The sequence below is a fragment of the Cyprinodon variegatus genome, unplaced genomic scaffold, assembly GCF_000732505.1.
Source record: "Cyprinodon variegatus isolate N-32 unplaced genomic scaffold, C_variegatus-1.0 Scaffold546, whole genome shotgun sequence".
NCBI classification, from domain to species: domain Eukaryota; kingdom Metazoa; phylum Chordata; class Actinopteri; order Cyprinodontiformes; family Cyprinodontidae; genus Cyprinodon; species Cyprinodon variegatus.
Genome location: NW_015150999.1, coordinates 373,839 through 400,200, shown reverse-complemented (window position 1 = coordinate 400,200; position 26,362 = coordinate 373,839). Strand labels below are relative to the sequence as shown.

General features: G+C 35.5%; 1 protein-coding gene across 1 annotated transcript in view; it reads left to right on the top strand.

Moving 5' to 3' along the window:
- Window positions 1-26,362, top strand: part of lrp1b (LDL receptor related protein 1B) — a gene marked incomplete at its 5' end in the record, with an annotated part of 277,806 nt that overhangs the window by 179,694 nt on the left and 71,750 nt on the right. The window contains 11 exons of the mRNA XM_015391547.1: window positions 3,262-3,387; window positions 5,497-5,625; window positions 5,787-5,906; window positions 9,708-9,821; window positions 9,992-10,141; window positions 10,347-10,469; window positions 18,335-18,454; window positions 21,507-21,635; window positions 21,972-22,094; window positions 24,588-24,728; window positions 24,959-25,146. Coding sequence (XP_015247033.1) covers window positions 3,262-3,387; window positions 5,497-5,625; window positions 5,787-5,906; window positions 9,708-9,821; window positions 9,992-10,141; window positions 10,347-10,469; window positions 18,335-18,454; window positions 21,507-21,635; window positions 21,972-22,094; window positions 24,588-24,728; window positions 24,959-25,146 — 1,463 coding nt within the window. The remainder of the gene's footprint in view (window positions 1-3,261; window positions 3,388-5,496; window positions 5,626-5,786; window positions 5,907-9,707; window positions 9,822-9,991; window positions 10,142-10,346; window positions 10,470-18,334; window positions 18,455-21,506; window positions 21,636-21,971; window positions 22,095-24,587; window positions 24,729-24,958; window positions 25,147-26,362) is intronic.

The following is a 26,362-nucleotide window of genomic DNA, read 5'->3' as shown; positions in this document are numbered from 1 at the left end:
ACTGGCTTGGGATCGGATGGCGAGAGCAGCTCATTTCCTTGTTCATCTTGTTATGGGAAATAATTGTATCCTGTGACCTGAATGAGCTCAGCTGCAAGTTTGTAATTTCTCATGCAATGAGCTGAAATCTGAATATTAGTTTGTTGTTTTCTTTCTTTACATTGTTACAGTTTAATTGTTTTCTTATTGTTATGAATATCCTGAAAATAAATACTGTTCATTAAATTATGTTCCTTACACTGCTTAACAGATCGATGTTTACAGTTTTTTTTTTCGTAAATACAATACCCATAGCTATTAATCAGCCGTGAATGCATCTGAAGTGTCTAAAAAAACTCTCATATAAAAAGTATATTTTGTTTTAATGCTCCTTTTAAGTTTATTCAGGTTTAGAGACACATTTTCTTAATAATGATTTTAAAGTAGGAGCCAAACATTAGTTTTTTGTCTCCAATATTTTTGTGTGCATACTTCTCTATGATGCATTTTTGTACAAACATTAATAGTTGATTTGAGAAAAGTAATTAAATATTTTTTGTCACTGGAGAGCATTATTATAAAAGGCTGAGAAAGTTTGACATTAAGCATTTAGAATAATGAATTACTAAAGAGAAGCACTTATTATAGTCCCTGCTTTACTTATTAATACCTCTTGAACATTTTAACATTTTCTCACCTAATATCCAAAGATGTAAACATGTTTTACTGGGACTTTTTTTTATAATGAACCAAAGTAATGTCTTACCAGAAAGGGGGAGGAAAATGAAGGATTGCGGGGCGTGGAACTAGAGTAATTTGACATTAGGTGTCATTATTACTTCTATTTCTTGACCAGCTCTACAGATCAAATAATAGTAATGCTTCGATAGATAAATAGATGTCGAAGTGAATAAATAAATGACAAAATAAGTTTAAATGTATTTTTAAATATATATATTTTATTTTAATCAGGGCATATGTATTTAATGGAATATATTTAGTAATTGTTATTAATTTATTTATATAAAATAGGTTTCCATAGATTCTGGCTTCAGTTCCCAATCGCTGCCTTTGTTGCCACATTTCTCTCCATCCTAAATGTGCGTACTTTGGATTGGTGGGTCATATTGCTGTTGGCATGAGAAGCAACATATTTTCAAGCCAAGTTTGTTTTTTAATAGAGCACAACATTAGCGTGAATGTCAGCCTATGCAGGTTTCGAGCCCAGTTTTGTGCATACATACGCTACATAAATGAAAGCCCAGATTTCCTTCTCTACACATAACTATAGCTTAGTTAGATTGGATAGAGGGCATGTTGCTTCCTTTTTTATATAATCATTTATTTTATTTATTTATTTTTTGCCTTGATAATGCTTTGAACTAAACTATTCATTGTATGTCTGTGTGTATTTTTAGGCTTGTTGTCCTGCTAGAAGGTGAATGTCAGGCTGTTTTATGTTTTTTAGTCTTTATAAATTTGTCTCATCCAGGATGCCCACCACTTATTGTAGATCAACCAACCTTATGACCTAAGAGACTTATCACTTCAGTATTATGGTTTCATCTTCATGAGAGGCATGGTGCAGTCAGGGTGTACAGTATCTTTCCGGTCATAAAATCATCAAGTCTCTCTAAAAAATGTGGTCCAGCCCCATTGGTTCTTAGATAATTAATCCTGCAGGGCCAACAAATATGTACCAATCCTTTTGATTTGTTTGCAACCCCTACTTTATATGGAAAATGCAACATTTTAAGGAATACATGTGTTTTTATGAATTTGGATAACATTCCTAGGAAGGAATTTGTAATATTTTCCTAATCTCCATTACATAAATCCTAATGTTCATGTAGATATCAGACTAGATGTAACTGTGAAGCTTTTTATAAGAGGGGACAGAGCAAACTGAATTTCTATTAGTGGTGGATTCTATTAGTTTCCATATAAATTAAGAATGCTAGAAGACGATTTCCAGCTCATTTTAAATGCAATGTACTTACTGATCATTAGGATTAATGAGGTAAACATCCTTATTAAAGACTTGTTTGCAGGTTGGTTATTTGAAACATTGATGGGTGTGTTTATTTAGGCTGAAAGACAAAAAGGTGTTTCTCCATGGTGAATGGATTACATGTTTCTGTAATCCTTTTAAATTGTTAGATTGGGATATTGTTTAACCTTTAACATCCAGTTGATGATACCTCCTGAATGCATTGATTATTAGTTAACTTATTTTAACAAACAGAAATAGTCGTAGTTAATACGAAATGTGCCACGCCACATTTCCCAAGTTAGAAATACAGATATTTCCACTCTGAGGAAACGGTGGTAACACTGCTAAGTCATTGATTACTTTTTTTGTCTTTGCTCTGTGATTTATTTAAAAAAAAAAGAGAGTAATTCAACCCTTAACTTGTTAATTTAAACACCATCATTTAAGTTCCAGATCATTTAAGTCCAGAACTTGATCCCCTTCAGACTTAGATAGGCCATTAACTTTCAGTGGACGGTCTAACCTACTTTTTGGTCTACTCAGCAAATGACAGTTTGACTACTTAGAGCACTATAATGTATATCCAATTTTGAAATTTTAACCTAAGGTTATAATGGAGTTATCAGTGATAGAAAAGGAAAGCACTGAAACATTTCTTATACTCATATAAGAAGAATAGGAAAAAAGAGGTGAACATCCTTTCATCATTTATAAAAAGAACTTTGTTTCCACTCATACTTGCATTAGTTCCAAGGGCTGCCTTACTGCGGAATATGGTGGTTTAATTGAGCTGCTATTGTATGACTGAAAATCACCATGGTGAATGCTCTTCTGTTAATCAACATCAAGGCCAATAAGAAGCTTATACAGTCCTTCGGCAGTGCCATGTTTACGTGAAGTGAAAGACTTTACTTCTTCATTTTGTTTTTCTTCACTTAAAAAGTCTTTTCAAATACTTGAGGAGGAATACAGCCTGACAGTAGCCTTAGAATTAGCTTACATCTGAGCACTACTTGAATTTTATGTATGCCATTAAATCTTTCAAGGGTAAATATTTACAAAAATGTATATACCATGGTTTTTTTTGTATTGGCCTGTATTTAACAAATTTCAAGCCATATACTAAAAGATGTGTATTTTGTAATCGTGTTTGATGCAAAACTTCTTACTTGTAATTCTTCTCACAAATCCCTCTTTCCATAAAATTCCCTCAATGTATGAAACTGTTCTGTATTTAATTCTATTTTTTCTCTGAGAGCCTGATTAGTTGAGTTTGAATGTTATTGAAGGTGAGCTCTCCCCATGCCGACACATGAACGGAGGCTGCGGTGACCTGTGTCTCCTGACTGCTCATGGAAGGGTCAACTGCTCTTGCAGAGGAGAGCGTGTGCTGCTGGATGACAACAGATGTGTGTGTAAGTCATCAGAAGTTTCAGATTTATTCATTCTAAAATGAGTTATTACCAATTCAACATTATCAGACAAAATAATTACTAAGATATCTTAAATGTCCCTTTTTGTTTAGTTCTCTGAAAGTTTTTTTTTCCTTTATGTTAATTTTTGTTCTCTAAAATCATTTCTTCATTTGACAAACCAGCAAGCTACAGTACCACATGTTTTTTTTTTTTCATATACTTTGAAAGAGACTGCTTTGTTTTTTTTACTTTTTAATTACCATGTCAATAAGTATCGTACACAAACATAAATGGTGTGTAAGGTAAATATATGCAGAAAATAACTGTTCAAAGTGAAATGGGTTCTACATTTCCCAATTATAAAACACTGCAAGTGATGTCTAGCTTTCTAATTGGCATCACTGGTTGAATTTGAAAGTCATTATGCTGATGGGCCATATGGTGGGAGGAGCTGTTCAAACAAGGGAAGTTTGGCCAGACAAAACAGGGCGTGTGAGTCAGAACTGGATGCTAACTTGAATGTCATCTCAGTGGGTGGTAAGGTTTTTTTTTTTTTTTTTAAATCACTTCCAGATTTTATGCATTATTAAAATAAAGAGTTTTTTTTATGCTCAAAGCTTTAAATAGAGGTCTGTATTTTTCCCCCATGCACTATTGAAAATAGGATGTTTGTCTAATGATAAAATGAAAAGTCTTGCAGAGGAAACTTACTCAAAGATTTGTGAAGGTTTAAATAAACTAGAATAGTAGAAACTAGATTGGATTAACAAGGCAGCATCAATATTCCAGTCAGCAGTTTGTACTGTATAGTTGTGTAGTCACATATATAGGCATATATCAATATCATATTAGTTTATTTGTCTTTTAGTGGTATAATTTACAACTGATTTTGTCCAGCAAACAACTTCAAGGACACATGAAGGGATAAAGTTGTATTAGAAAGGTTTATCTAAGTTTTTGTTCTATAGTTTATGTAGAGTCAAATCTATTCATACATGCTTGTTCAAACTGTTCTAAAGGCAATTCAGAAATCAAAACGGCTCAAACCTGTCTTAAACTGGATGATAATAAAATGTCGCTGTCCACTGTGAAGAGTAGTGCAAAACAAGAAAAAAACAAACAACAACCTTGTTTTGAATTAAAAAACTTCAAATTGATTTCAAATTTACAGCTGTCCACATAGAAAATTGAAGGTCTTCTTTAGAGGAACATATTTTTCTCGTTAGAGGAGGCAACTGTGAATGGAAGAGCAGTTCAAGAGCAAAGCTTTCAGACCTACAGTAAATAAATACAGTAAATATAAAAGCACAGCAGTGGTAGTGGCATTCTGAGGTTCTGCTTTACTTGCTGGTGGTCTATAGCGCAAAATGGATAGACCACCAGCAAGTAGAGGACTACATTCCAATTCCTTAGCTTCATCTCAAACAGGCATGTCCAAAGTCGGTGCTAGAGGGCCGCTGTCCTGCAAGTTTTTAAGGTTCCAATGATTAATTTTATAGATTGCTAATTAACAGGCTTTTGCTGAACTGCAATCCTCAGAACCAGCTGAGCAAAGGCAGAGAAACCTAAAAAACCTGAAAGTCAGCGCCCCTCGAGAATGGACTTTGGGCATGCCTGAGCTAGATGGTAAAGCTTGAATCTAGTTGGATGGTCAATCAGGGTAATGATCCCAAGGGACATAAAATTTCAGCAAATATTCTGCAACCAACGAAGTAGGCTTACATTGGGCAGCTGGAAGTCAGTGGTTTATCCTTTAAACAGTATGAAACACGGAGATAAACATGAAATCCACACCTTCTGATTAAGGATGCTTAAATATCCAGTCAAATGATGGAAAATGAAAATAATTGGAAAAGACTGACGAATGAACTTTATATTATCTTTTAACCCAAAAAGGAGTAATTCTAAGTAATGATTTAAAGTAAAAAAAACAGGTTAATATATATTTTTTCCTGATGATGGGCAAATTTTTTAGCAGAACCTGAACAGATATCAAAGTTATGAAAGTAATAAAAATGGTAATGCGTTTGGATTAATAGATTTAACATTCTGATCTCTACATGTACTGAAATATATTTCTATATCAGTTCTTCTTTTTTTTTTCTGCAGCAGAAAATTCGTCATGCAGCATTTACACTGAATTTGAGTGTGGAAATGGAGAGTGCATCGACTATCAGCTTACCTGTGACGGAGTGGCCCACTGCAAAGATAAATCAGATGAGAAGATGCAGTACTGTGGTAAGAGAAACCTTGCAAATCAAGATACATGGAGAAGAAAGTATAGGATAACCAGAAACCATGCAAGCTTAGATGGGATTCCTACCAATTTAGTTGCTAAAGACATCTGATGATACCTCTAGTCTGGAAAATTTTTTTAAAGCAATTAAATTGTTCTTCAGACAACAGGACCTGCCGGAGGGGTTTCAGGCCCTGCTACAACCAAAGATGTGTTGCCAGTGGTCGTTTCTGTGATGGGATCGATGACTGTGGGGATAACTCTGATGAAGCCTTCTGTAGCAGTGAGTTTGCAGCTGTTTGATCTCACGCTCTATCCTGCCTTTGAGGCCTGAATCTAGTCACACTAATGCTTATGTTAATACAGCTCACGAGACCACATGCTGTGCTAAGCCCTCGCTGTTTAATGAGCCCAAAGATCATAAGGAGTGCACAAATTAAAAGAGACGCCCAACCACTGCCCCTGGAAGCTGCTTGAACAATATTTGGTGTGATTTTATTTTTGCTTTAAGGGCCGCGTCTTTGCAGGTGCTTTTTTAGTTCTTTTTAAACAGAGATATTTTATGCAGTAATTGATGAGAAGGGGAGAATGGCTAAGCTCAGAGACTTTGGCAATGCTGACTAAAACCACCAGGAGATATCAGTGGGTTCATAATTAATGAGGACCTTCCAATTGAGCAATCTGTGATTTAGTCGGGAGTTTATCACAGTATGCTTTACCCATTACCAGCCCCTCGCTTCTTTAATGGTACATCAAGAACATTTTTTTTTTTTTTTATCAACATGATAGTTAAATATGAGGTTGCTGAATTCTGTATAGACGCAGAGCTCATTATTTATATGCAGTTACATTCAGAACTAAGTTCATATTTCCTCTTAATAAACATAAATGTTTTATTCGAAGTTGGCCTTTTCGGGATTTACTTGAAGCTCGTTTTCAGGGTTAAAATAATTATGAAACGATGAACTCCAATAGTTTTGAAGAAAAGGAAATAGTTTAAAAAAGGTTAAAAGGCTAAAAAACGGCACTTGCGTCTGACTTAATTGAGCACTTATTCTATTTTTTTTTCTCACAATGGCTGCAAAGAGGCTCCCCATTCATGAGACAGTTTGTCTAAGAAATTCCTTCAACATGGACAAGTAGGGGAATAAAAGTTGATCTGTTGTTGCTGCTCTAACAAGCTCAAAAGAGACTGCTGTTTCAGATTTTTCAGTCTTGTTTCTTTACTCCAGAGCTTTACCATGGGTAAAGTACGCTCCTTATAAGAAATGACTGAATTTTATTAATCTCACGTTGGAGAAATTTATCTCTGCATTCAAACCATCCCCATGGGGAGCAGTGGGCTGCCATCGTTGGGCGCCCAGGGAGCAGTGGGGGGTTAAGGGTCTTTGTTCAGTGACCCAGAGTGGCAGTCTGTGGGAGTGGGACATGAACTCAGAACTTCTGGATTCCAAGCTCTATGCCCTAAATTAGGCTGCCCAAAAACTCATCAAGCATAAAAAATTGTTTAGTAAAACGGCTGCTTGGATAATGAGCCATTTAATATTATAAAAAAAGATTTAATCAACCATAAAATCTTGGGCAAATTCAAGTTTTATAAAGACCAAAATAGAAACTATCCTAAAAAATGATTTTTAATGCAGAAGAAACCTTTTTTTCTGATATATTTTCTTTCAAATAAAACATTGTTGAAGATTATTATTTATTATGTTATTTTCAGGTTCTGCACCAAATATGAAACCAATATGTACAGGAAGTGATCTATATTTTATTACTCTATATATTGATCTCCAACTTGCTCAGCAGATAGAAAATAACATAAAAAAAAGATAGTTCATGCAAATGATAGTTCTCAATTTAATATAAATGTATGTGTGTCTATCTGGTGCAATTTTGGCTAAAATTAGTTAAAAGGGAGTCTGTTGTGGGGGATATAATTTATTCTTTTACCTTTTGATTATAATTTGGGAAATTGATGATTTAATTAATATTTATTAATATAACAAATAATTAATGATAACTATATTTTTGTTTACATTATGACAGCCTTGGTACGGCCCAAACATGGACTTCAGCACCAGGGCATATGTCTGTATGTCTAGTCATTGTGTGTTTTTTAGATACAGTAGATATGGGAGCAAACTTTGGTTGTTTATATTTTGGCCAGTTTTTTATACTTTGTCACCCTGTCTCTCTCTTACCACTTATGAAATTCTGACCAAATCTCTGAATAGGGCCTTCCAAAATAGACCAGGGATCAATGTCGATCAAAACTATGCAGTGGCAGAGAATCATGTGTGGTCTAAATAGAATCTAAAAAACAATATATTGGCTGCAACATGCTGGATTTTAAGGACTGGAGTGAAAAGAGTTTTTGTTTTGCCGCACAGGTTTGTAATACCTGACTGTTTTGGTCAAAAGGGAACACCTTTGGTTATCAAAAGAATTATAACAGTGAACACAGAAGAAGAAAAACACAGAGAACAACAATTATACCAGGATCTGTTCTTTTTTCAGGCTGATGGAAAAAAAGTGGGGAAAAAATTCAGTAAAATCAAGAAAACATGGTTATAGCTTTTCAAAGGGCAAACTGTATTGAGCTCAGGCTAAGCAGTTTCAGCACTACATTCATGTTATCACTGCAGCTTATTTTCACAGTATAAAACTAGCCTGTAAACATTACTACAGTTTGACCTCTGACCCTAGACTGAATAAGAAGAAAAAAATGTAGGATAACAGCTGCAATACATTTCAGGTATTAATGTTAAAATATGGGCTGAAACATGAAAAGCACTTACACTACTTAGTAAGTGGTGTTTGAGGTTCTAGAATCTCTGTCGACTCAACAAGATCAAGGCTTTTGTTTCATTTATAGAAAGAAAATGTGAAAACACTACAGTGTGAACAGGAAAAATAGTTATCACAAGCGTATTTTTTTTCTTTTTGCTTTTGTTGTTATCACCCTTTAAGATTTTTTGTCAGTTTTCACACACCCCTACTCTTCTAATATTGTTAGAGTTGTAAATTCACTGTATATATGCTGTGTTTTACTGCTTCTTGTAGCACTAGAAGTAAGAACAGAGAATTTGTTTTATTTTATATATATTTAAATGATGATTCTGGGAGATCTGCTGTAGGGATACTGAAATGGGTTAATCAATGTTGTAGTTAAACTATGCTTTTTCACCACTAGCCACAAAAGATCGGAATAAAGTCTCTAAAGGATCAAAAATATTTCACATAGGATATTTGCTCTGATTAAATGTTGTGGTTTCAAGGCTGTTTGATATATTGTTGATATATTGTTCTTTTATAACCAAAATATAATCAGAATATGATTAACACTAGTTACAGAATCAGTCTTAGTTAGCAGTTTCGTGTTATTTATTAAATAATTTTTGTGGAAAAATTTGGATATTGAATCGTCCACCCAAAAACACCTCCAAACAAGGTGCTGACAGCAGGTGCTCCTAAAAGGATAATAATCCAAACAATAAATGTGCAGAAAACTGGTTTTTAAATGAAATATCAACGTTTGAGAGAATTTATGAGTTATTTTTGAAACATTCCAAGTTTATTTCAGCCTCACGCTTATGCAAAGTACTGAGATTATATTTCCAGCTTACATTGTGTCAGATGTCTCATGCCTCAAACAAACATTCTGTTTGGATGCATTTCCTGAGGATAACTTATCCAAATTTTAGCAAGAGTATGTGTATATATGAGGCTCAGTTTAATTTTGGTGCTATGGATTTCACAGCATCTAAATCATTTTTTACTTCTTGTTTTTAAAAATCATGTAAGTATATAGTGTGTCACCATGCCTCATGAGAGGCTATTGTTACAATTTAGCACTGAAAATACTAACTTACTGGGGAGCGCTTTTAACTGTGTTGTTCTGCAGACCCATAAGGATTCTCATATTCAGTACAAAAGCTGTCCAGCTTGAAAAATAAAAAATAAAAACAGATAATTCCTCTGGGTAGCTTGTAAATATTTACTTCAGATTTAAAAGAACTGTTTTTCAAACTAATCCTTTCAGCTGTCCTGTTTTTATTTCTGAAATGGTAATTTACTCCAACAGATACTACATGTGGCTCCTCTGAAATGTCTTGCAAAGATGGGAGCTGCATACACATATCAGCTTGGTGTAACCAGGTCATTGACTGTGCCGACGCCTCGGATGAAAAAAACTGCAGTAAGCACTCTCCTCTTTTTATTACAGCCAGAATTAAAAAGTATTTACAGCTACCTCTGTAACAGATGAAATATAGCCGCTAACTGTAACTTCTGATGGGGAAGTCTTAGTGCTTCACTCGTCACAATCACCTTCCGCAGTATCATTGTTGTGATGTGTTTTGTATTCAGACCACACCGATTGCTCTCACTTTTACAAGCTGGGGGTGAAAGAAAGGAATTTCATCAGCTGCAACTCCACTTCGCTCTGCATCCATCCCTCATGGATCTGTGATGGTGCAAATGACTGCGGAGACTACGCAGATGAGACCAACTGCCAGGGTGAGCTGCACAACAACTCACATTTTTTTCCTGTGAAATCACAGGCAGGTCAGGAAAGCCAGCTTCAGTTTGAAAATCCTCCATCTCATTTTCAGAGATGATCATGGCAGTGGAACAAAGGATTCAGAGAGGGCTTAGAAGATGATAATGACCTCAATCATTGCTGTTGCTCAGTGGATTGACTTGATTTTGTTGTATGTCCCAGTTTCCCATGGGCAGAAGTGTGAGGAGGGCCACTTTGCTTGCCCAAGTGGGAATTGCATTTCTAGTGTTTGGCTGTGTGATGGCCAAAAAGACTGTGAAGATGGAGCGGATGAATTCCAGTGTGGTAAGTCGGCATCTTTTAACTCCAAAACATAAAAGTCCAGGGACATTAAATATGTACAAACCATGTCCATTGTGCTACATTTAACTACTTGATTGCTTTATGTTGAGATTCAAAGTTATTATCACTTTATAATTGCATTTACAACTTGGAAACTTTTGAGAAATACATGTATAGAGTTAGGCTAAATTACCCCCCTTCCCTCCATTAATTCCTTCACATAGTACCGTTGAGCTGCAATACAATTGCAAGTCTTTTCGTCTTTTCTGATTCGTTTCTGCCAGCTGTACATATTGTACCTTCAGATATTATTTTGTTTCCACTCCTTTTTTACAAAGTAGTTAAAGCTCAGTTTATGACTGCAATTGCTCACTCCTTAATGGCTTCCCTCTCCTAGCTTAAGACAGGCCTCTCTACAGAATAGCTGCCATTGTCATTTTATGATTTTGTTCACTACATAATGTTTGATACAGCAGTTCTTTTTACAACTTACATTAGAACTGTATACCAATCTAAGTGTATAACTTCACATTATGTGTTGATACAATAACACATATTTTCTTATCTTGTATTTCAAAGTGGTGATGTTATCTTAAGAACTCCAGTAGCCTGGCCAGCCAGACTGAATTACACAGAGCGTAATTCAGTCTGGTAAATTGATGTTGATGCAGCCAAATCTGGCTGGACCAATCACAGTGTGGGAGGTGAGATTTTATGTCACCCTCACTGCCTTTGTGGTAGTATAACTGCAAGAAGGCGGCCGCAACAAAGCAATGCTTCAATTATGCCCTGATGTCGTAAGGGAGACTGAGATAATCTTAAAACTAGTGGGGCAATGGTTAGCGCACAGAACCCATGTACGGAGGCCTTAGTCCTTGACGCCACCTATGGTCCTTTGCTGCATGTCTCTCCCCCTCTCTCATACCCCCTTTCCTGTCAGCCTACAGTACTGTCCAAAAAACAAGCCACTAGTGCTCTAAACATCCCCCAAACAATAAAAAAACACATCTTTTAGTCACCTTTATTTTTTTTTAAAGTCATATTTGCTATTTTGGACTACAATGTACAAAAACAGAGCGAATCGCTTGTAGTTTTTGTGTCACATCCGTAGTGCAAGTTTTTCATGAACAGATGAAGCAGTGAATTCTAGTGCATTATTGCAATTCATTCATCCATCCATCCATCCATTTTCAGTCGTGCTTTTCCCAAGCAGGGTGGCAAGGGGTGCTGGTGCCTATCTCCAGTTGTCAATGTGTGATAGGCAGGGTACAACCTGGACAGGTTGCTAGTCTATTGCAGGGCAATACAGAGACAAACAGGACACACAACCATTCAGGCACACACTCACACCTAAGGAGAATTTAGAGAAGCCAATGAACTTAACAGTCATGTTTTTTGGAAGTGAAAGGGAGCGGGTGTACCGGGAGAGAACCCACACATGCACAGGGAGAACATGCAAACTCCATGCAGAAAGACCTCGCGTGGCCTCAAACAAAAACTTATCAGCCCCTAAATATTTCAGTGTAATACTTAAAACTCATCAGTCTTTGGTTCAAGAGAACTAGCAAACATCTGCTGCAAGCTAACCTGTTGGCTAAGCTTTTTAATTGCTTACGAGCTGCTCAGTGGCGCAGTGGGTAGCCTTGCAGCAAGAAGGTTCTGGGTTCGATTCCCGGCCTGGGGTCTTTCTGCATGGAGTTTGCATGTTCTCCCTGAGCATGCGTGGGGTCTCTCTGGGTACTCGGGCTTCCTCCCACAGTCCAAAAACATGACTGTTAGGTTAATTGGCTTCTCTAGACCCACCGTGAGTGTGTGCATGGGCTGGCAACCTGTCCAGGGTCTACTCCGCCATACTTAGTTCTGCTAGTTTTCACTGTTCCAATGAGGATTTCTAGTCCTCAGGAAAGTTTAGTCCAAGACCCTTGTCCTAGTCCAAGGGTCTATGGATGATTTTAATAAACAACTAAAGCAAAGCATTTTAGAGTCATTTTATCAAGGCCTGCTATGATTGTTTTAATTGTATTTATTTTTCTTATATGTATTTTATATGGTGCTGCCTTGTATTATATGCCTCATATCGTACAGCACTTTGTGACGCTTGTCTGAGAGATGTGCTAAATAAAAGGAAACCTTTCTTACTTACTTTCCTTGAGAGCTATCATGTCATTCAGTTCAGAGGCCTGATAATAACCCACTCATTTGATACATGTGTGTTTGAGAAGGGATGCATCTAAGGCTAAGTTCATACTGCGGGTTTTAATGCTCAATTCTGATTTTTTTTTTTCCATCCAAATTTTACGTTTTGCTGTTCACATGACCATCTCAAATTTTATCTCTACAGTTACCCTCATGCACAGAAAAACAATAACAAGTCCCGTCAAAACCACACCTGGGGCAGAAGTGACCCCAATGCGCAGAACAACAGTACCAAGAAGTCAGTGCCTATGGATGAATTCAAAGCTGCTAAGCAGTGGAAGTAGCTGGCTGATACAGCAGACAGAGCAGAAAAAGAGCTTAGCTACAGTATATCTCCCAAGAGAGATGTTTGGGTTTTCCGTCTTAGTCAGCTGACCTGTTACAATATGAATCCTCAAGTTTCCTTTGGATTGTTGTATCCGCTCTAATACAACTCCCACCACTGCACACCTCTGTCTACACTGTCCTCCATTTTTAATCTTATATTATTGTTTGTGGTCCGTGATGTCAATACAGTGTGACATCATCGTCAAACCAGTACTGATGTAGGTCACTTGGTTGTGCAGACCACAGTCAGAGTCCAATAAATGTGACCTGTTTCTGATTTAAAACGACATACAAATGTTGTCCAGATCACATTAAATAAGTTAGATTCTGTGTGACTTGGTCTGTTCACACAGTCATGAAGGAATTTTACCTTCAGGGCAAAAAGAAATTGGATTTTGGTCACATTTATCTTCAGTGCAAAATATCCTAAAAGTTTCAGGCTGGAAGCTCATAAAGACTGGACTTGGGCATCCCTGGTTTAGCAAGGTCTGATAGTATTGATCAGTCGAGCTGATAGGGATGCATGCTCTATTCTCTTGAAAGAAAAAAAAAACCTCCAACTGTATCGGTTCCGCTCTGGGACCATTGTGGAAGGAGAAGGTTGCTTTCACTCAGTCTCTGCTGGGTCTTATGGTTCCAGAGTCTCCTGCAAAACACAGAGAAAGAAAGAGGGATTAGCCTGTTTCTGTGCTATCTGTCGTGGTTCTTGGTTGTGTTAAAAGCAGAGTGTACTTACCTTTGAAAAAAATGTTTTAAAAATGTTGTCTCCTGCCAGCAGGTCAGGCACTATATGGTGTCTTCCCTGTATGGTCTAGTGTGAACTATGTGAAAGAGGGTTTGTCTAACTTGGAACAAGGTCTATATTTTTCTATATGGAGAACTCTCACCTGTGTTTAGTATCCTTCTATTTTGGGAATGTCTTTAAAGCGGATTTATTTCACCTACAATCTGAAATGCAGTTTTTTTTTTGTTTGTTTTTTTGTTTAGTAGTTTTCTGAGTTCATCATTTTTTTATAGTTCATGTTTATATTTTTTCTTATGTTCTTATTTATCTCAATGCCGTTGAGGGCAACAGAAAAAAGAGGCCCTACAAAGAAATTGAATTGATAGTATTAAAACCAATCACATGCTGGTTGCTGATTGCATTTGTACTATATGAATAAAGCAGCATAATGATGGGGTAGCTGCTGAGAGAGGTCTCTTTTTGTTAAAGTTGGCACTTGTTTGAAAGTCTAATTTTGACCCTGGATCTGACACACTTTTTCTACAACTCTTTTTGAATTTTAAAGTAAAACATCTCCAGCATATCACTTAATTAACCACCCATCATTCTATGAAGTATGCTACTGTATGTATGCAAATATAAGTTCACTAGTGAAGTGAAAGGACAAGGCTTTAAAATGCCAGATTTCTATTTTCTAAGACACAGGCAGAAATTCTGGCGAGTGCATCCTAATGTTTGTAGAACTTGTTAAAACAGAGTTAAGATGTCACCATCTGAACTTTGAAAATGTAATGAAATCCTGGCATTTTATAATTTACCTCAAAGCATCTGCACATGTACTCTTTTATATAGTGGTATATCTTGAATTAAAGCAATACAAGCTTAGTGCTTTGATGTAGGTGGTTAGAGATGATGTTAAATGTTATCGCTGCCATATGGAGGCATAGTAATTAGATTTGATTTATACTATTAATCCACATGCTTACATAAAAAAAAAAAGTATCTACACGTCATTGAGTGAAATTAGGTAAAATATAGCATGTTATGCAGTTTGCAGTGGGTAGAAAAAAACATTAGATTAATTCATAATTTTACAATCCCTTTTTCACAATTGCTTTTCTTTTATTATTCTACTTTTGTAAAAAGATTTCTGAATAAATCAACAAAGCCAAGCCATGACATTAACATGCTTTTGCTTGAATGCAAATAAATATAGCAACACATGGGAGCAGAGCCTCACAATAAAGCAAGACCAACAATATGATTTACTATCTTCTTTGTGTGAACAGCTTTTTCTGATGATATAGTTACATGCCAACAGTTTCATTCTGACAACATAAAAAGACAAATGAAAAGCCCCACAGAAGTCTGCTTCTTTTCATACTTTGAAGGGGAAGATCTGATTTCTCTCGTTTTGTACAGATGATGAAAAAATCTTTTATTGTTTACATTTTACAAAAGAGAACTGAAGATTGAAATGCAGTTTTTGTATTTAATACATTTTACACAATCTGATTAATTTGGAATATTATCAATGTTTGATGGTACGAAGGGAAATAATACATGAACAGAATTTGCATTTTTTATAATGAAATGTCACTTTTGCCTGTTTGTGATTTTTTTTTAAAGACTGCTGTGGATTATAGCCTAAATCTCCAATATGCTCTCTTCTTTCCCAGCAGACTAATATTACCATTCCTCTGGGTTAATCATCATATAAAAGCCAGAGTGACTGATAACATGTCTGCAAAAGCATTGTGGTATGATGAAAATGTCTTTGCATTTTAGAGATTGGAAATTCTACATCTGATTGGGCGAATAGTCATTTCTCCCATCACAATGAATAATGCACTTTTCTATTCTGCAAACCACTATTGAAAATGAGACTTGAAAGAGAACCTTTGATGCATTTAGTGTGCTGTAGACCTGCTATTTTGTTGTACACTTCAAGCAGCTGTTCACATTTGAAGTGCAAATTTGGATTCATGCACAGGAAGTCTGGATAATCGCAGTTTCCAGATTTAGCCATTTAATGTTTATCTCACCCATATCTGACATCCTGGTATCGGTGCACATAAAGATAGAGAGATGTATAAAGTCTGACAGGAGGGAAACCAGCACAGTGGGAGCTATGCCTTCCACTGCTACCCCCCACCTTTAGTTGGATCCATAATTCCCTGTGCTGAGGTCTGACCTGCAGCACACATCCCCCTTTCCTTCTCTGAACATCTTATCAAAGCGTTGGCAGACTTAGCCCAGCCTGACATCTAAAAGAATGAAACCACAGAGCAACTCCCTAGAGAAAGTAGGAGGCTCGGTGACACAAATTCAGCACCGCTGATGAATACCGCATACTCAGGTTTCACACAATAGCCATTATACAGCAATCAGCGGAGTGTTCTCTTAGACGGCATTCAGCTCCTTCAGGTCAAAATTAAATGAGAACATTCAACTAAACCAACATAGACAGGGCTGGAATATTGAAACTGCTTTGAAAAATTACTGAATACCTTAAACTTATTCATATTCTGTCACAAAGTTTATGACATTTTCATAGATTTTGGAGTTAGAGCTTCATAAATTGAACTAAATTGTGAAGTGGATTTAATGATACGTTGGTTTCAAAATGCTGATAAATAAAAGCATTTTGCCTTAACCCTCCCCCATTAGTTACTGTGAAAAGTAACCATTAGCAATAATTACTGATGCAACTCTTTAGTAATATGTTTCTTAGGTTTTGCACATCTTGACACAATAATGTGATATACTCTTCTTTACAAAATATTGCCAGTTCAAGCTGTTGATATCAGTTTCAAGAAAAGCACAAAATCCCTGCTGCATGAATGCCTCTGCAGTGTTTCACATTAGGGATGGTGATAGTCCAGGGTGATGTGCAGTGTTAGTTTCAGTTTAGGGGCAGAAGTTAAAAGCTGTGCTCTCACCTGACTAGAACTTCTCCTTTTACTTTTTACTGTCTTTCCCAAATGGCATATTAAAAGTGAAAAGGAGATTTTATGACCATTATTCCATAGAGGTCAGCCTCACTTCTCTCAACCCACTTTGCAAACATTTCAATTATTGTTCTGGCCACATGGGACCGTCTTTTTTCATACCTGCTCAGGAGTAAGGCCGAAATGTTACATTAACGGACTGTTGTTCACTGATGGGGTCTGGAAAACCAAACATGTTTTTGCAGAGAAGTTGAGAGAAAAATGTAATCTCAAGACAGACTACATAGATGCTAAGGACCACTATTAAAAGGGTGGTTCAATTAAACACGACTGAATAAAAATAAAAAGAAAAAAGTTAAAAGAAAAAAAAAGAAACATTTCAGCTTTCTAAATTACACCCAGTTGGGTGCATTTAATAACTTAAATCAATAACTTAAATTAGGCTATTTTTCCTGTATTCCCTGATGCAGACTTGGAGGACTTGAAGGCCCTGAAGTCACATAAAAAGGAACATCTATATAATCGATATAAATGATCTAGCATTGGTTTTGTGTCACACAAACAGAAAGCAACTAAGTTGTTTGTGTTTTTTAAAGCCTGTTTGGTCTGGAAGTGTCCATCTTCCAACCATTGTAGAAGGAGTGAGCAGTCAGAGAGCCCATGCCCACAGGCAAAAGCTGAAACTGTCCGTGGAAAGGGGCTTAAATGGAATACAGGACTAAAAGTTGTCCTGTGCATAGATTCTTTTACATGAATTGTTCAGGTCCCTCAGTATTACTTTGAGCCTCTGGGCTGCTTATAGCTGATTGATGTTCTCTTTGCAGAGCCTTTGAAACCTTACATTTCTTGGAAGCTTTCTGTCATGCCATACTCTTTTCATTTTCAGCTGATGGATTGAGCAGTGTTAGCTGATATATATAAATATATATCCTGACAGTGCTTTAAGCTACTTCTCAACTTTAACCTGAACCTTTCAGTTTTGTTCCTTGCTCTTTGTTTACTGGTGTTTTCTAACAGACCTCTAATGCATTTATTGTATTTATCCATAAATCTGTTCTCTACACACTCCTAACCTTTACAGGGTCATAAGGTGACTTTATACCTTTTTCCACTGAGCAAAGGTCTAGGTTGTTTGCTTTTAACCGATCCAACATGTAGCTGTATTTTAACTGACTTTCAATTTTGCCCAGCCAAACTACTTCAAATACTTTAAACAGTTTTTAGATCTTTAACAGAAAAAGTTGGAGTAATAATTGTATTTCCATGTTAGATTTACCTTTATGTACTGTTTATGTGACTCAATGATAGAATAACAATAATAATAAGCTCAGGGAATCTTGCAGTTTGTGTTTTCTTCGAATAAAAAATGCTGTATAACTCTGTTTCTACAAAACTCTTTGGTATTTTAATACAAAAAAATGCTAACATATTTATTTCTTGTAGTAGAATTACATTAACCTTTAGATATTCAGTTAATAGCAGCTTTAACTTAGTAGAAATTATTCAGCCCCAAACGAGGAAAACAAAGCAGCAAATTTGAGCCAACCCACTCAATGTGTTCCGATCAAACACGTTTTCCCTTATGCTGGTTATTTTGTATATTTGTTGTAATTTCTAATACCCCCTCATTTGATTTATGATGCTGGATGTTCTTCCAAAACCCTCTGCAGACTCATCCTGCCTTTGGAACCAGTTTGCTTGCTCGAAGAACAAGTGCATTGCCAAACAGTGGCTGTGTGATGGGGAGAACGACTGCGAGGACGGGCTCGACGAGAGTGTGCAGATCTGCGGTTAGTGCCCTTTCAGATGTCATGAGAGCACTGCTATTAACATAAAAGGTCACATCCGCCACGTTGCTTGTTGCAGCTTTGTGCATTCCTGAGGCAGAACTGGAAATGAGACGCTCTTAATGAGGCAACAAATGAGACCTCAGGCATTGCTGATAATTTGAGTAGTGCACTGAGGCAAATAGATTTTTCATCACTAGGACCCAAGAGGCATAGCTATTTCAGTGGGAAAATGAGATGTATGTGTAATGAATTCCACAATAAGACAAAATGAAACAGCCCTGATGGAGACAAAAACAACTGTGAACATCGGTGTTGTAATTTTGATGTAATGAAGTGTCATGGAAATATTAATGAAATGGTCCAAAGGTCTCCAAAAGTTTGTTGCACACATGTTCAATTGAGCAATGGCATTTACCTTTGTTTCTCAGCATAAATGATTTTCTCCTTGTCAGGTTTTGCCTGTAAGGGAAGTTTTGAGAAAAAAAATAAGTATTGCTGACGTGCAGAATTTAATAAATGATTGTCATTTAAAAAGCACAGTGAGATTGTGTTAGCAGCAAGCATAGAACTGCTGCACCAAAATAACTAGAGTTGATTTATAGATAAAAGTGAAATACATCACCAAATGATTGACTGTACAATTTTTCATAGTCTATTTTGCAGATTTGAATGGGTAGTTTTATTTATCAAAAAGTTAAATTAACTAAAATATTAGATTTAGGGGGGAAAAAAGGAAAAATTTTTAAAAGGAAAAAACATTAATTTTATAATCCAGTTTTACAGTAATGACCACATGTATTGCCCTTTAACTGCATGATTGAAAGGATAGAAAAATAAATATATATAAAAGAATGTTTAATTGCACTAGCATGCTTTGAAAAATTTATAATATTTAATCATCATTAAAGTAAAAAAAATCTAGAAAGATCACTAAAAAAAGTATTGGGAAGACTCAATTCCTTCAATAATTTAACTGAAGCATTTTAAATACATTTCTTCTCAGGGAATTCACAGAGACCATAGAAATCTACATTATTACTAACCCATGACTTGCTGCATAAATATAACATAAAAAAGAAACGCATTTCCTTAAGTCACTGGTCTGGATGGAAAGAAAGTGCATAAGAATTTTCAAAGCTTACTAATAGATAACTCTAGCAATTTCTTGATCTTTGAGTCACCAAGGCAATGTTATCATTGGAAGAAAAATGTTCAATAGGGATTTGTTCCCAGAAATGTTGCCTGTATCAGACTCCATTGTGAACTGCCTGTGACTTACATTTGAGTCACATGTGCAAAAACAAAATAACAATGCTTTGACATCCAATAAGCATTTAGTCAGATGGAAGAAATATGGCTTATTGTTTCAAGAGGCCAAATGAAAGACATCCATTGTAAATATGTAGAGCACCTTATGCTAAGTGACAAGTATGGGGTTGTAGGATTTTTTTCCTCTTGTCAAAATTGCATTCCATCATTGATGATTTGAAAAACACTTTTCAAAGCATTAAATGTATCTAAAAACCAATTAAATTTAGACTTTTCAGCAGACATAGAACCCACAGGCTTAATCCAGCTTGTGGGCAATTTGTCCAGCCCTTAAGTTTCAAACACATATATGACAAAATAAGTTGAAGTTAATGTTTTTTAAAGTGTACTCTGGAAATGAAATGATAAAATCAAAGTTTCCTCTTTACCTCTGCAACTGTTTCCTTTTGCCAACTTTATAATGCTGAAATGCCTGACTTAAACATGAGACTGACTTCTCTTCACTAGACCAACCTTTTTTCCTGACCCTGGCAAGATTTACAAAACAAAATTATTTTGAAAACCTGTAAGTCATTAACTGTGTAGAAGTGGGCTGGAAAGACGAACACTGCAAAAATTAGAATATAAATAAGTCATTTTTTCTTGAATTTATGAGGTAAGTGAGACACTCTGCCAATGGAAAAAGACAATTGCATTGTCTTATTTCAAGTGCATATTATTGAATTATCTTATTTTAAAAGTAAAAAACTAATTCCATTGGCAAATCATCTTATTAATCTACTCAAACTAAGGGTAAATATTCTTAATTTAAAAATGTTTCACTTATTTTTACATTTTTTTTTTTTTTTGCAGTCAAGGATTCTGGACTGTCTTAAGGGGTTGTTTAATAACTCTATAGCTTAAATTCCACAAAATAGGGAAATTAGGGAAAAGAATTGTGAGATATTAGGTGGTTATTTAAGCACACTAAAACATTTATACAAGGCTTCTATATCATCCTAACTGCAACAATTGAAACCATTGTATTTTTTAAGTGTTGTATTTTAGCCTTGCTTTTTTGTTATTTTCTTTGATTTCAAATTGGCTTTCAAGCAACCACATTTATTCCCAGATTCTAACTTTGGCAACCAATGAATGCTCAAAGAATTCTTCTTTCTATAGAATGAAATAGAAAATCCCTTTATTGTCCCCCAATGGTGAAATTCTGATGTTTACAGCAGCAAAAAGATTATAGAAAAAATGGTCACACAAATATGGACCTTAAAAAAATGTATAAGAGTAACACAATAGTGAAGATTTAAAAGATTAAGAAAAATACTGTACTGTAAATTGTTTTAACAATAAAAAAAAAAAACTGTGCACCTGGAAAATAAATCACCAATACACAGCTATTGACATTTTTACAGTAATGGATATTTGCAAATAGCAGCAACATCAGAGATGTGTAAAATGATAGCAGCATGTTATTTAACTGACTAAGGTAGAGACAGATACAGTATGCTGAAAGCTTGTGAAATGTTACTGAACTATTAGCTAAATTGTGAACAGCAAGCACAGCAATAATTTTGTTAACTGTGAGTTACTATAAAGCAGCAACTTTCCCTGCACTTTATAAATGAAAGTGAAAGTGTGTGAGGGAATATAATACTGCCAAAAAGATAAAATATTTAAAAAGCATTTCACCTATGAAATGAGTGCTGATGAAAAGTGATATGCTGTCTAATTTTCTTGTCTTGTCCTTTGGTTCTAAAAAGCAGACGTTGTGATCTTGTTTTCCTCTCAGGCACGGTGACCTGTTCTCCAGGGTTGTTTAGCTGCCCTGGCTCATACGCCTGCGTTCCCAAACGCTGGCTCTGTGATGGTGAGAGGGACTGTCCTGATGGAAGCGACGAACTCGCTCCAGCTGGCTGTGGTGAGATTGCCCTTCTAAGATACAGAAATATTATTTTTCTGACATTTCATGACTTAAAGCTATTTTTTATATTTTTTCAAGGCTTGGTGGGAAAAGGATTTATACAGACTGAATTAGTGGGTATTTGGATAATTAGAGGCTTTTACAGAAATGAAGACATCACTTAGTGGTATAAATCGAGGTTACTATGTCTTTGACTCAAACCCACTTAGCAGGGAAACAATAATTTAAAGGCATAAAAGGAAAACAGTGTTTTGAAACATTTATTTTAATACGTTATGTAAGGAAAAATTTCTCCATGCACTAGAATTTAAGTACTCTGCTTTTGACCATCAGCTCCCAACAACACATGTGATGAGAATTCGTTTCGGTGCCACAACAAAGCGTGCATCCCTCAGCGGTTCGTCTGCGACCACGATAACGACTGTGGAGATGGATCTGACGAATCCGTGGAATGTGGCAAGTAGATTTATCTTGGTTATTTAAGCTCTCTACATTAAACAGGGAGTATGGTAATACCTTTAAGTTCATCTGCCTGGCTGTGTGTTTCCTGGACGGGGCCGCCTGTTGCCTTTTGTATCTTTTCTTCTTTCTGCATGTCTGCTTCTGTCTCCTTGAACCCCAGTCGGCCTCTGCAGATGGCGCTCACATTTAGCCTGGTTCTGATGGTGGTTTCTTCCTGTTAAAAGGAATTTTTTTCTCTCCACTGTTGCTACAAGTATGCTTGGTGTGAGGGATTGCTGTTGTGTCCATGAGTCGACGCAATCAGCTGGTTTTCTTTAGATTGAAAACTTTTTAACCAATCTGACTAGAAGATCTGGTTAAATCATGTCTATAAAATGCCCTGAGAGGACATGTGTTGTGAATTGGCGCTTATATATATAAACTGAATTGAATTGAACTTGTAAATTTTCTTGACAGACCTTCAAGATTAGCCCTAAAAACCTTAATCCATGCCATGACATAATGGTTGGATCAATGCTAAAAAAAAAAGGTTTCTCTGTGAAAACTTATTTTTGAATCATAAAAAATCAGATAAGATTCTAAAATAAACCACAATTAATAGTGATAACTAAAAGTTCAACTCCTCTCCCCCAGTAAGTGGCAAACTCTCTAGTTCAGTTCTGTTTTTCAGTTTATATCCATGTCAAATAAAGCTGATGTTAATGTGGATTTGCAAAGAGTTAAAACATTTTTTATTGACAACATTTGGTCAGAAGGAAAGCGGCAACCTCTGAAGCCCTCTGCTTCTTGAATAGGCACCAAGGCTCAAAAGCTTGATGGATGTTTACTAATCTTTTTTGTTTTTGTTATTTAGAAATGAAACCCAAACGAAATGCAGTTTTTCAGCTTCATCTAACGTGACTTCAACTTATCTTTATTTATATAGTATATACACGTACGGTTGCATTGAAAGAGAACAAAATATTTATCCATCTGGACTTCTTTATAAAACAATTATTGATGTATTATATTTTTCACTAAAACTTTAATTCAGATTTTTTTCATCTATCATTTTTATAGAAATTGCCGATTTTGATGGAAGGCTATGACCTTTAACCATATCTCTTGATAAATGTACTAAACAGAATCTGAAACTGTCTTTATTTTTAATATACTTATTATGTGTCTGAGTACCTTAGCTCAAAGGCAGATTGTGAAACAGTTTTTCGTACTAGAATGATTTGTTTCTTCAAACTGCCCATTCAGGCTCCTAATGACTCCAGACCCACAATACACACGATATTCTTCTGTTCTGTCACTGATGTTCTGGTTAAGTTTATTTGATAAATGGTCCCAAAACTTAGAGTAACCTACTTCTTTTCATCTGCTAAACTTTTTGTTGTCTCAAATGAAACCAAAGCTCATTTTTATCTCCAGAGAGAGCAAAACATGTTTTATAAAAGCTTTTATCTGTTTAGATATTTAGAACTTTTTTTTTTCCCTGCTTAGAAAACTTTCCTTTTTTACCCTGTTCAAGGAGATTATACAATATTTTTTTGTTTGTTTTATTTTTACCTTAAAACAGACTTTTGGTGATTTTTTGTAAGAGATAAACCAACCTTTTGAGTAGTTTGTTTTAAAAGTTAGATATTTTATGCATTCATTTTATTTCAAGGTAAATTCATTAAACAAAGGTTGCACCTCTTTAACAGAAACAAGTGCATAAGGAGTAAAAGCCAAACATAAAAGCAGAAAACTGTTAATTTTGTAATTTTTATATGTAGTTTTTAAGTTACACTGATTCATCAACAATTTCTAAAGTTAAAAAAATTATGCAGAAATTGATTCTTAGTATCAGACTAATTAGCTTTAATCATCAAAAAAACTTTTTTCATATTAAATAATTAGAAATATTTATGTTACAACATATTTCAGATCAAATCTGATAATGATAAAAAAAAAAGCTTTTTAACACTTTCAGACTAATAGATTTCAAAGATAGTTCCTCTATGTTCTTTAATTTATCTGGAACAGGCATCAGTTTTGCTCTTAATTCTTGAAATTAAAAGTTTTTCTGACGCTTACATATTATTATACCAAACATTGACATAATACTATTTGTCTCAATTCTTGTAAGCATTCTGACACCCAAGTTTTATTCAGGGATTTACTTTCTTTGGAGATGTGGAAGGAATTCTCTGTTGCAGCTTTGATTTATGATGACTGGTTGGGAAAACGTATGTTCTTGAAATGTTGGCCGCTGCAGCTGTGAATACTATTACACCTCCAGATGGCTTGAATTGTTGATCAGCAATGATTCTATTCACACTCTGATAGTGCTTCATTATGGTATCAACAGCAGTCATGGATTTTTTTTTTTTTTCTTTTCTGTAAATCTGTTTTACATAATTGACACTTAACTCTGCAGAAGTTCCAGCTGAACCGAAAGCTCTGAAACTGATAAGTCCAAGTGTAACTTGATGAGATGGTGTCTTCCTTTCTTTGTAGTCTATCGCTCCTGTGGATCTGGGGAGTTTCGCTGTGGGGACGGTCGCTGTCTTCTCAGCTCTCAGTGGGAGTGTGACGGTTATGCGGACTGTCCCGATCACTCAGACGAACTCCCTCTGAACCTCAAATGTCTTGCTGCCGGTAAGAAAACATCTGGCTCTCTGTAAGAATCTCTTAATGCATCAATGTGACCACTAGCATTGATCACCTTCAAACCTATTCGGTATATTTAGGAACCAAAAAAGATCAGCATATTTGAATATCATTTGCTAGTTATTATTTAATGTCAGGTAAACAACTTTGAGAAGATCTCATAGCTGATCGTAGGGTGTTTTTCTAATTATAGTTTTCATTTTCTTTGTTCTTATCAGGAAGCTTATGCAATGGCTCCTTCTTCATGTGCTCCAATGGCCGCTGCATATCTCAGGGAAATCTTTGTGATGGGAAAGATGACTGTGGAGATGGATCAGATGAGAGAAACTGCAATGTGAATGAGTGTTTGAACCGCAGAGTCAGTGGATGCACACAGGATTGCCAGGATCTTACTGTGGGCTACAAAGTAAGTCAGCAACTTATGACTGTTTGAGACAATGCATATCAAAAGTATTCTCCAACAAAAGATTTCATTTGATCACACGGGAGGCACAAAAACTCATTGAATTGAATTTTGACTATATAGGGTAGATGTTTTTTTTTTTACTAACGAAAAAGTAGGTTGCAACAATATATTGAGACCTAAAAAAATCCAAAGGAGCTGCCTTCAAAAGCCACCTAATTACCTTACAGAATCTATCTTAAAAAAATCTGTTCTGTGGAGGCGTTAGAAGTTTGCAAGAGACCTTAAGGGTACAGATACTGTAAAGTAGAAACTTATTTATAAGCATATCTCTAAAGAGGAGTTGGGCTGTTAAAAGTGTGGTAAAAATGCATATTCACTTTAGTCCGGCTAAACTGAATATGTAAGAAAAGTGAATCAGTTAAGAGGTTCTAAGGTACTCAGCAGGCAATGCAGATATCAGTAATACTATACTATATGCTGATATAATGGCAAAAATTGATAATCTAAGAAAAGAAATTTGGTACTGTACAGAAGAAATACCCTTATGCAGGGGTGAAAGTAGATATAAATTCTTGCTAGTGTTATATAATAATGGTTTATTGACCTATATTTCTTTATTACACCCTGCATGCATTTTTTTTTTTTTTGGAAACAGAGAAACATTTTCATGACAATACAGGAAAAAAAGGAAAATCTTTTTAAGTAGATAGAAGCAGGAACAATGAGAGAAATAGTCAAAGAAGATCTACGGGCCTTTTTCATCAGGGGCTTTATCAAAAAATAATCAGTAAGCAACAACATTTCTGTTCTAGATATAATTTAGGGATTCCTGTTTGAAATTAAAGAAAGTTTTGCATCACCTGTTGCGATCTGGAAGTAACAAAATCCCAAAAGCGAGACAAAAGGACTTTTTTGCACTTGGCAGGTAGTGTTTATCAGCAACGCATAGTTAAATATAATAAGTAGCGAGGCAAGAGTCGGCTTACTTTCATGACTGCTCTTATGGAAAAATAGAAGGATTTTGTTTTTGTATATTTTTAAGGCATAAGAATTCTAATTTAGGGTTTACCATAAGTCATGTAAGAGACATAGCAAACATATGGAAGAAAAATGCTCTGATTAAAATAGATACAAGAAGAATATTTTGGACACATCAAAAACCTACGTTTGTAGAAAACTAAAACTTTCTAAAGATAAAAACATTTTAATTACCTCT